The sequence below is a fragment of the Acipenser ruthenus genome, chromosome 54 (genome assembly GCF_902713425.1).
Source record: "Acipenser ruthenus chromosome 54, fAciRut3.2 maternal haplotype, whole genome shotgun sequence".
NCBI lineage: Eukaryota > Metazoa > Chordata > Actinopteri > Acipenseriformes > Acipenseridae > Acipenser > Acipenser ruthenus.
In genome coordinates this window covers 1,817,988-1,829,112 of record NC_081242.1, presented here as the reverse complement: position 1 = coordinate 1,829,112, position 11,125 = coordinate 1,817,988, and the positions used below count along the sequence as shown (strand labels likewise).

The window sequence follows — 11,125 nt, the reverse complement described above, 5'->3', positions numbered from 1 at the left end:
GTTTAACGTGGCTATGGTAGAGTGAACTGAAACGTACAGTGTCGCTGTAGTCTGCAATGACAGTAAAGATTCTGTAGAGCACAGAGGCTATAGATATCAGCGGGACTTGGGAATTATTGTATGCACACAGCGATGGATGAAATGAGTTTTATTTTCCGGCAAAGCAACGTGTAAAAGGGCCTAAAAAAATAATTATGAATATGATTTTAACCGAGGCCTGTGCCTTGGGTGCCTCATCGCTGGCTACGATCTTGGGTGGAGGCAGGGAATCTGATAGTAAAAATGGTGCATTACTGGCAACAGTTAAATGTGTAGGCTTCATATTGACAATAGCTGCTGTGCTCTACAATATGTGTTGATAATATAAGGTTTTCATTAAATTGTAAGAAAGTGTGCTGCATGTCTGTGGGTAAGATTAGTTCAGTGTGTCTCTCACCTGCAATTGAGTTCCCGTCACTGTACCCTACATCATCATACGGCAGGTTACCAGAAGACAGACTTCCTGCAAAGAGACATCAATGGTACCTGGGTGAGCAAAATGTCTGGACAGAAGTGGTGTGCAGGATTCAGATACACAAATGGGCAGGGTCAAATGGAATTTAGAAAATGGAGCGGAGATTTCCTTTAACCTGATTGGTCAATATGAGGTCCCTAATCTCTGGTAAATGTTATCTTTCAAAGTATGTTTACTCTCTGTTCCAAATCGATCCATCGGAAAATATGTAAATCCAGTATTCATTTGTGTAAATGAAGGTGAAGTTTTCAAACATTGCCTGCTTGAATTATATATATATATATATATATATATATATATATATATATATATATATATATATATATTCCTCCTCACTTACCTGCAGCGAGGCTTCCTATAGTATCGTCCACATCATCATAGGCCAGATCATCATCCTCAAAGAAACTCCCTGGAAAGAAGAGGGATTGGTTCAGCCGCAGCCAGAACAGCCAATAAGAACAGAAGAGTTTGGGAAACATTACACGAATACAAGTTAATGCCATTATTAGCTTGCCAGGCAGTCGGAGTGGGTAACAGCATGTTTCAATCGGATTGTTTGAAGGGAGTTCCCTCTTGTGAAAGTATAAATGCGGTCATGGCCATGCCTGCCAGTTTAAGAGAACCTGGGCCAAGGCAACCCTCTCCCCCTCCTTACTCACCGCTCCTGGGGTAGCTGTAGGTTCCCTGCCTGGCCAGTTTGTACTCGATCTCCTCATAGAGTGGTTCATTGAAGTGGGAATCAGCGAGCTCCCTCTCAGCAAGCCCTAGAGTACGCAACCAGGAGTTCATTACAAGAGAGATACATGGCCTGTTTTCTTTCACCAGTAACACTAGAAAACCACACTTCTTCCATCTTAAGCTTAAAAGAATTAGCACCACTGCAACTTAGAGCATGTGCTCTTCCTGTATGCAACCTCATCTTGCATGTGGGAGGGGTATTTGTGTTAAATGAGTCTCGTTTCATTTAATAGATCTTTCACTAACCTCTCTCTTGTGGGAGAGAGCAGTGGTATGACTTGCTTTAAATTAAACACAAAGATTCCTTATCATCCAAACCCTTTTAGAATCCTGCAGGGATGTTCTGTGCATGGGGTGACGTCTGTACACAAGATAAGAGGGTTGGTTTCTTGCATGCAATTCTATAATAACTAGAATACCTCTCCTCAGCACCCTGTTCTTCACTAGCTGCCCTCCAAAGAGGATGAAGACCACAAACAGCAGAGCTCCCAGTACGATGCAGGCAACCACTGGAAAGGACTGAGGAATCTGCTGAACCTGAGGAATCTGCCTTGGCTTGGAGGGACCTGATTGAGAGAGTGAATAAGCAGTTAAATGCTGTGTCCTAATATAGGGGGAGTCTCTCTCAATGCTAGAGAGCACACAAAGTCACCTGCTACGTCTACTTTCTGCAGTACAAAAAAACAAGGAACATATTTTCAGTAATAAGTGCCTGGTTAAGTACAGTCATCTCAAGTGATTGCTGTTTACAATCTTACTGTAAATTAATATTAAAAATACCATCTGGGTAACTAATAAGAAACCACTCAATCTGTGCTCAAATTCCCAGCTCTCCAGCAGTTGCTGAATCAAGATGATTCTTGGTTTCTTGCCCCTGATCACCCCTGAACACATTACCTGAATCCCCTGCACAGATAACCCCTGCATCCTCCTTGTGTTTGCAGTCGCTGTCTCCCAGGAGAGAGTGCCGGCAGTCCCATAGATGGAGCTCGCTGCCCCTGCAGTTCACCTCGTCCAGCCAGATGGTGCCAACACCTTCTCCAAACTCAGCCTCTCCCACTGAACTCACCGCTGCCCCACAGCCCAGCTGCCTGCACACGACCTGGGCATCCCTCAGGTCCCAGGAGTCATCGCAGACTGTCCCCCAGGAGCCCCCGTACAGCAACTCTACCCGTCCGGAGCAGCGACTGGAGCCTCCAACCAGCCGCAGTGTTGCTGGATCTGGAACACAACTGTGAAACTGTAGTGTACAGATCTAGAAAGACTGATATACTGTCAGTGGAACTGTAGTGTACGGATATAGAGACTGATATACTGTCAGTGAAACTGTAGTGTACGGATATAGAGACTGATATACTGTCAGTGAAACTGTAGTGTACGGATATAGAGACTGATATACTGTCAGTGAAACTGTAGTGTACGGATATAGAGACTGATATACTGTCAGTGAAACTGTAGTGTACGGATATAGAGACTGATATACTGTCAGTGAAACTGTAGTGTACGGATATAGAGACTGATATACTGTCAGTGAAACTGTAGTGTATGGATATGCTTGTGTTTCAGAGTCTGTTCAGCTCAGATCGGCTCTAATTTAAGATTTCGGACACAGTGAACTTACCAAAGCAGCGCTCCTGGGTGGGGTCTTCGGTACAAGTTTTTGAGCTGTTGGTTGTAGTTTTTTCCCGTTTACCTGTTAAAAATGAATAACAGCTGTGCAAATTCTTTGAGTTCATTCAGCAGAAAGCATTTGTAAAATGAAGTATATCCTTCTTTGAAGATTAACGTTTGAAAAGAGCTGTATTTCTATCCCTGCTTCAATTATGTATGCAATATGAAATGACATATTTTGAATGCAATCCATCTGGCAGATACTATGCAGCATATATTCAAACACAGAATAAGATGACATTAGGCTGTACTGTGAAGGGGTTGACCTCTGGAAATAGTCATGTTGTCCTTGTTTTTTATGCACTTTTTGACTAGTAATTAATTGGCTATGTTAACTGAGTTAAAGGTTGTGCAGTATGTGTTCTTGGTTTATAGGATTTATGAATTCTAGAACGTTAGTAGCTATAAACAAGGCACCCTACAACAAACCTATTGACATGTGTAGAACAGAGGAAATAGCATGGAAACGTAACGTTTAAAACAAGGGCGGCAGTGTGGAGTAGTGGTTAGGGCTCTGGACTCTTGACCTGAGGGTTGTGGGTTCAATCCCCAGTGGGGGACACTGCTGTTGTGCCCTTGAGCAAGGTACTTTACCTAGATTGCTCCAGTAAAAACCCAACTGTATAAATGGGTAATTGTATGTAGAAATAATGTGATATCTTGAAACAATTGTAAGTCGCCCTGGATAAGGGCGTCTGCTAAGAAATAAATAATAATAACTTTAAATTAGGAAGAAACTGAATGAGAAGACAGAAGAATTGTTTTATTTAAAACAAGGAATATGTTGTATTTCAAATGAAAACAAATGAAATACCTTACTGTGATTAAATATGAATAGAAATAACTGTGAAAGAAAATATTTGTTCTAAAATAATGCTAATAATTAAAATAATTTCCCTTAAAGAAGTACATTAAAAACTGTATTGTGCTAATTTAACCATTAAAGGTTCAGAGACCAATGTACGATGTCTGCTTTGCTAACAGAAGACACAGATTAAGGGTTATTCATAGAATAGCATATTAAAGATTATTAATGCCTGACACCTGTCTAGATATATCTCTAATGTGAACTTATTAGTAAGGGAATCCATGAATAGTGTTAATTGGGATGTGCAACCACTATACTGATCTCTGAATGTTCCTTGCTTGGAACAGTGTCAATCATTCTGGACAGAAGCAAGACTTTACCTGAACAAACAATGTCCTCCACATCACTGTCCTCACAGGTGTTCTGTCCCCAAGGCGAGGACAAACACTGCCACAGTGAGGTGTCGTGCTTTTTGCATGTAATATTATCAAGCCATTTGAGACCAGAGCTCGTTTCAGACTGAGGTTTAATAGATCCGGTCTCTCCGCAGTTCAGCTCACGGCATATAAATGTCGCTGCGATTGCTCCCATCCCATTGCTGCAGATAGCACCCCAGGTGCCATTGTAGAAGACCTCTGGACGTCCCGCACAGTCAAACTCAGTACTAACCAGTCTAAGCTGCTTGAACTCTGTTGAAGAAAATATATACAATGTTTGTTTTACAGCATGGCTAAAGGTCTTTACTTTGCTTAGCAGCCAATATCATCTGTATATACTGCAGACTCAGAATTAACTGCGGATTTAATTTCTATGATTAAACAAAACTTTATTTGATAGTAAGTCGCGTCCCAACAAACCAGGAAAGGTATATCTGAAAACAAGAATGGTACTAGTGCGTTTAATAGGAGTGAAACCAAAAAAAAGTATTTGACCATTTGAATTTCAAAATGGCATACATAATTGTATTGTGGAATACAGTTTACAATATATCTGCTGAAAACCTACAGTATTTCTTACAGGATCATCTCTTACTTAAGCTCACAGGTTATTACATTAACATGATGATACGTATAATTTTTTTAATAAACTGGTGTTTTTGAAGTGTTTATGATGTGGCTCTGGTTCTCTTATTAGATATGATTGTAGCTGATAAGCTATCAATCGACATAGGTAGAATAGGAAGCAACAGGTGTATTACAAAATGATAATATTATTGATTCCAAGAGTCTGTTATACAGTACGCTTGTAAAAGACAACAAGGACTGAGTTATCGCAGTCTTGTACCTGATAGAACCCTGCTTATGCCTTTCAGTGTCACTAGTTAAGATGTACTGATAGTGTGTTAGTGCAGCCCTGAACACAGCCCTGCTCAGTCCCCAGTAGTTAGGCTGTAGTAAGAACATAAGAACATAAGAAAGTTTACAAACGAGAGGAGGCCATTCAGCCCATCTTGCTCGTTTAGTTGTTAGTAGCTTATTGATCCCAGAATCTCATCAAGCAGCTTCTTGAAGGATCCCACTGTGTCAGCTTCAACAACATTACTGGGGAGTTGGTTCCAGACCCTCAATTCTCAATTACACAATTCTCTGTGTAAAAAAGTGCCTCCTATTTTCTGTTCTGAATGCCCCTTTGTCTAATCTCCATTTGTGACCCCTGGTCCTTGTTTCTTTTTTCAGGTCAAAAAAGTCCCCTGGGTCGACATTGTCTATACCTTTTAGGGTTTTGAATGTTTGAATCAGATCACCACATAGTCTTCTTTGTTCAAGACTGAATAGATTCAATTCTTTTTGCCTGTCTGCATACGACATGCCTTTTAAACCCGGGATAATTCTGGTTGCTCTTCTTTGCACTCTTTTTAGAGCAGCAATATCCTTTTTGTAACGAGGTGACCAGAACTGAACACAATATTCTAGGTGAGGTCTTACTAATGCATTGTAAAGTTTTAACATTGCTTCCCTTGATTTAAATTCAACACTCCTCACAATATATCCGAGCATCTTGTTGGCCTTTTTTATAGCTTCCCCACATTGTCTAGATGAAGACATTTCTGAGTCAACATAAACTCCTAGGTCTTTTTCATTGTTCCCTTCTTCAATTTCAGTATCTCCCATATGATATTTATAATGCACATTTTTATTGCCTGCATGCAATACTTTACACTTTTCTCTATTAAATGTCATTTGCCATGTGTCTGCCCAGTTCTGAATGCTGTCTAGATCATTTTGAATGACCTTTGCTGCTGCAACAGTGTTTGCCACTCCTCCTATTTTTTGTGTCGTCTGCAAATTTAACAAGTTTGCTTCCTATACCAGAATCTAAATCATTAATGTAGATTAGGAATAGCAGAGTGATCGTGTGTTACTGGATCCCTGAACACAGCCCTGCTCAGTCCCCAGTAGTTAAGCTGTAGTGAAAGTGTGTTACTGCAGTCCTGTACCTGAACACATGACCCCTGCATCCTCCTTGTGTTGGCAGTCGTGTTGCCCCCACCCTCTCGAGGCACACTCCCACAGAGCTGATTCGTTCCCCTGACAGCGCAGCTCGTCCAGCCAGATGGGTCCGGTTCCCTGTCCGAAGGAGGCTGTGGCACTGAGGGCCGCCCCGCACTGGAGCTGGTTGCACACCACCTCTGCGTCTGCCAGGTCCCAGGAGTCATCGCAAACCGTCCCCCAGGAGCCGTTGTGATAAACCTCCACCCTCCCAGCACAGTCACCTCCTCCCCCAACCAGCCTGAGAGCCATGTGATCTGGAGGCGAAGAATCAGGGTCAGGCATCTAGAATCTGTGTCAAGCATCTAGAATCAGAGTCAGGCATCTAGAATCAGTTCAATTCAGGACAGTCATACAGCCTGAGAGCTATGCGAGGGCCTGTATGACTCCACCTATTGAATAATTTGTTGATCCAGACAAAGCAGGAAGCTAGGGAAAGTAATGTGTTGTGTTTTAAACCCCACAGCCTGTTCAATAACATTTTAACTTCATCTATTAAGAAGTACCTCTGATGTAGTTTTGTCACCCCTCTATAACACATGCCCTACAACAGCAAGCGATATACAATTCACAGATTGCCTTTTTACCAAGCGATTGGGTAGGTGTGTAAATTGATGAATTTATTACCACCAACATCAGGGTTTAGATTGAATCCAACCCAGGGTCCTCAGTACATATTCAATGTTATTCACCCTACACTGTTTCAGGGTCCTCAGTACATATTCAATGTTATTCACCCTACACTGTTTCAGGGTTCTCAGTACATATTCAATGTTATTCACCCTACACTGTTTCAGGGTTCTCAGTACATATTCAATGTTATTCACCCTACACTGTTTCAGGGTTCTCAGTACATATTCAATGTTATTCACCCTACACTGTTTCAGGGTTCTCAGTACATATTCAATGTTATTCACCCTACACTGTTTCAGGGTTCTCAGTACATATTCAATGTTATTCACCCTACACTGTTTCAGGGTCCTCAGTACAAATTCAATGTTATTCACCCTACACTGTATCAGGGTTCTCAGTACATATTCAGTGTGATTCACCCTACACTGTTTCAGGGTCCTCAGTACATATTCAATGTTATTCACCCTACACTGTATCAGGGTTCTCAGTACATATTCAGTGTTATTCACCCTACACTGTATCAGGGTTCTCAGTACATATTCAGTGTTATTCACCCTTTATGTGGTGCTTTGTTGTACTCACCAGTGCAGAGCACGGCCGCGCTGTTACTGGTGTTGCAGGGGACTGGCTGTGGACGGCTGCAGTTCCTCAGGTGGGTCTCGTCCCCGCTGCAGTGGGTACCTGTCAGACACACGCCACTGTGACCCGTCCCGTATCGAGAGGAGTTAGAGGCTGGGATCAAAGCAATCCCGCAGCCCAGCTCTCTGCACACCACCGAGGCCTCTGTGCTGCTCCAGGAGTCGGGGAGAACTCTCCCCCACGTCCTGTTATAGTAAACTTCCACCCGGCCTTCACAGACCCCTGGTCCACCAAGCAGCCTGACTGGACCTGCCTGAGCTGGAGCAAGGAATCAGAGACACAATTATATGTGGAGCTGATACATTAACTGGGCAGTTACAATAATCACACAATGTAAACCTAAGACATATCTGGTCAGTTACAATTCTACAAGGTTATTGTAATTTTAATTTTAAAATGTCTATGTCCTATTAAAAGCCAAAATCTTTAGGAGAATATTAAGCAGTACATAGACATCTGAGAGAATAAAATACAAGAATATATTCTTTTTTTTTTTTTTGCATGCACCTACAAAAGAACATGCTGCTTACAAAGGTATATTTTTTTAGCCAGGACAACTAAAGGAGAGCACTGTGTCCAAGTAAAGGTTTTTAAAGGAATGCATTCAGCTGTAATCTTTTCAAAGCAATAACTACGGCTGACCTGCACAGATAACTCCTGCATCATTACCACGAGTGCATGTACTGTGTCCTCGCGTAGAGATGGGACACTTCAGTAACTCGGTCTCGGTGCCTTCACAGTCGAATATATCGGTCAGTACAGGGCCACTGCCTTTCCCAAACTGGGCCTGTCCTGGGACAGTCACAGCATACCCACAGTTCAGCTGCTGGCAGAGTACTGTGGCATCCTGCAGGTCCCAGTTCTGATCGCAGACTGTGTGCCATTGGCTGGCGTACTCCAGCTCCACTCGACCAGAACACCGGTCACTGCCATTGACCAGCCTGTACCCAGTGTACCCTGCATGCAGGACAGGGGTATGAATGAGGTTCAATTGTAAAAGTTCAGAAGTTCATTTCATTGCATAAGAGATGTAATGTTGTGACGTTTGGGTGAGAAGATCGGTTCTAGAGGAGTGGTGTTGTTACTTTAACTTGATGTTCTGGAATTTCGACAGTGATTGACTGGTGTCTCCTATGAGATTTATAAAATGACTTCCATGTGTATAAATGGAAATCCCAACGTCCATTAAGTAAAAGAGACTGAAGAGTGAAGTCTGTATTGTATTCTATGTTGTGTGCTGTGCAAACTAAAATAAGCATACACTATTTTTCTAATAGTTAACACACTTCTATGGGAGCTTATAGTATCATGTATGTAAATTGTATTGTTAGACTGAGTATGCTCTATCAGCATGCTAGGTTATGCTTTATAACATAGTTATTTATTAGAACACCTCAGGATTTGTCATTTATATCCTTTATATACCTACCTGAATTAAAATGGGCGTGAGAATTTCAATTTTTTGGTTAGTAATCAGTGATGTAGAAACAATAGGCATTTGTGTGTGAAAATGTTAGACCACTTTGTACATTAATTAGGCATCATAAACAACTTCTAAAACGTTTTCTCTTACTATATTAAATACATTGCATATGTGGCCTATTAAAGTCATCAATTAAGAGATACAATCAGTTTTTTTAGTTCCTGTGGTTTGATTTCATGTGCACAACCAATCAAAACTACAGAACCAACGGGGTGTTCTAATAAATGTGCACACTACTGTACATAACATATAGTTCTTACTGTGCTCTAAGTAGGAGGCTTTGTGGTCCAGTGGTAGAGAAAAGGGCTTGTAACCAGGAGGTCCCCGGTTCAAATCCCACCTCAGCCACTGACTCACTGTGTGACCCTGAGCAAATCACTTCACCTCCTTGTGCTCCGTCTTTCGGGTGAGACGTAGTTGTAAGTGACTCTGCAGCTGATGCATAGTTCACACACCCTAGTCTCTGTAAGTCGCCTTGGATAAAGGCGTCTGCTAAATAAACTAATAATAAGTAAAACCTGGACTGGATCACACAGACATTGTGGAGTTGGCTTTCGTTACGTAACATCCATAAATAAAACATCCCAGTGTTTTTATTTATTTATTTTCAATCTCGGCTAACAATAAGCGGAGGCTTAACTCAGGTTTATGCGTAGGAGCTGATCCCTGGTGGAACTATAATTATTCTGGCTTGTTTGTGTGAAATGGAAATAAACAGCTGAGGGATTTGCATGCCTGTGAAGCACACTATAACAAGCATGTTTAAAAAGTGTTAAAGGTGCCTACCAGTACAGATGATGCTGACGTCGTGTGCATGTGTGCAGTTTTGCTGCTCAGTCTCTGAGGTTTGGCAGTAGGCTAGGTTTTCTTCACTGCCCTGGCACAGGATCTCGTTTGTCCATATCGGGGTTTTACTGTCTCCAGGGTCGGCTCCGGACAACACAGCTTTGGAAATGCCACAGTCCAGTTCTCTACAGACAGCATCTGCATCTCTGGAGTCAAAAGACTTGGAACACACTGTGCCATAGACTCCACCCCGGCTCACTTCTAAACGACCGTGGCACAGTCCACCAATTATCTTAGCTGTTTTCCCTGGTGAAATAAATGTTTACATTCAAAGGCCATTGCAAACCATTTCTGTTTCTTTATCCATATTTAGCAAATGAATTGTTGCTAATAATGCATAGTATGCCTGCTTACCTGAGCTACAATGTACAAAATTGTCCACTTGGAAAATTTGTATTGAGATACTAAACCTACCAACACATTTCTGAAAATCTACGTATTTGTATTGTGAAAAGAAAGCAAAAAACATCAATAAGTTTTATTTTTCTAAGCAAAAGTAATATATCTTGAATGTAATGTGCATAAACACATAACACACATTTCCTGTTGTTACTGCAGCACCTGTGATTAAAAAGAATACGCCTGTTACCACTTCTCATGTATGTCAACTGTATAGAAATATTCTTACCAGAGCATGTTTCTCTGACAATTTTAGGACAGGGCTTTGTGACTTTTTTGTCAGATTTACAATCTCTCAAGGCAGGCTCTGTCCCATCGCAGAGGGCCCCACTCAGCAAGATGATGCGATTCTTGTTCTGCACATTATACCATGTTAGATGACTTCCACATCCTATCTGTTTGCACGCAACATTGCCATCATTAAGGCTCCATGAATTTGTACAAACTGATCCCCACTGTCCGTTCTTGAAAATCTGCACAATTCCATCACAGCGGTTCCCTCTTTCCACAAGCCTCAAATCATTGCCACCTAAAGGGAATAAAGTTAATCATTTAAATAAATAATGGCAAAAATGGAAAACAAGCAAATAATCCATGAATCAGTAACAGCTGTTTAGAACAATTCCAGTCTTGGCAGCATGGCTCCATTGCAGAGTTCCAGTTTTGTAAAGGCACTGGATCGCTCAGATTGCCTATTACTTGGGATTTGCTGTGGTCTGCAACCACCCAATCCACTTTTAAGCATTTAATAAACTGAAGGAGCACTATTACTGCTCTGATTCATTAAAACTTCAAATTAAATGAGTCGGTGTGATTTTCTTCATTATTAAAAGTCGTCTGGATACGTTGCAAGCCCAGTGCACGAACAATCCACTACAGGAGTCCAAAACATCTCTGTCCTCCTT

The 11,125-nt window shown here is 41.6% G+C and overlaps 1 protein-coding gene and 1 long non-coding RNA gene across 2 annotated transcripts; both read right to left on the bottom strand.

Moving 5' to 3' along the window:
* Positions 1-853: 853 nt before the first annotated feature.
* LOC131723345 (uncharacterized) lies at positions 854-1,806 on the bottom strand. The gene is made up of 3 exons (XR_009320242.1): positions 1,672-1,806; positions 1,174-1,278; positions 854-923 (listed from the first exon to the last, which is right to left on the bottom strand). It is a non-coding gene; the product is annotated as an uncharacterized LOC131723345 (long non-coding RNA).
* A 263-nt stretch (positions 1,807-2,069) lies between these two features.
* LOC117398047 (scavenger receptor cysteine-rich type 1 protein M130-like) lies at positions 2,070-10,457 on the bottom strand. Its single transcript, XM_059016871.1, has 9 exons — positions 10,450-10,457; positions 10,176-10,180; positions 9,762-10,067; positions 8,135-8,449; positions 7,424-7,750; positions 6,169-6,480; positions 4,112-4,420; positions 2,874-2,945; positions 2,070-2,473 (listed from the first exon to the last, which is right to left on the bottom strand). The coding sequence occupies exons 1-9, from the start codon at positions 10,455-10,457 to the stop codon at positions 2,070-2,072; spliced, it is 2,058 nt and encodes a 685-aa protein (XP_058872854.1).
* Positions 10,458-11,125: the final 668 nt, after the last annotated feature.

Excerpts from the sequence above, each read along its gene's own strand:
- LOC117398047 (XM_059016871.1), bottom strand. Across the intron at positions 7,751-8,134 it reads TGCAGGAGTTATCTGTGCAG|CTCAGGCAGGTCCAGTCAGG; the intron begins GTCAGCCGTAGT and ends TCCTTGCTCCAG. Across the intron at positions 2,946-4,111 it reads GGAGGACATTGTTTGTTCAG|GTAAACGGGAAAAAACTACA; the intron begins GTAAAGTCTTGC and ends CATTTTTAACAG.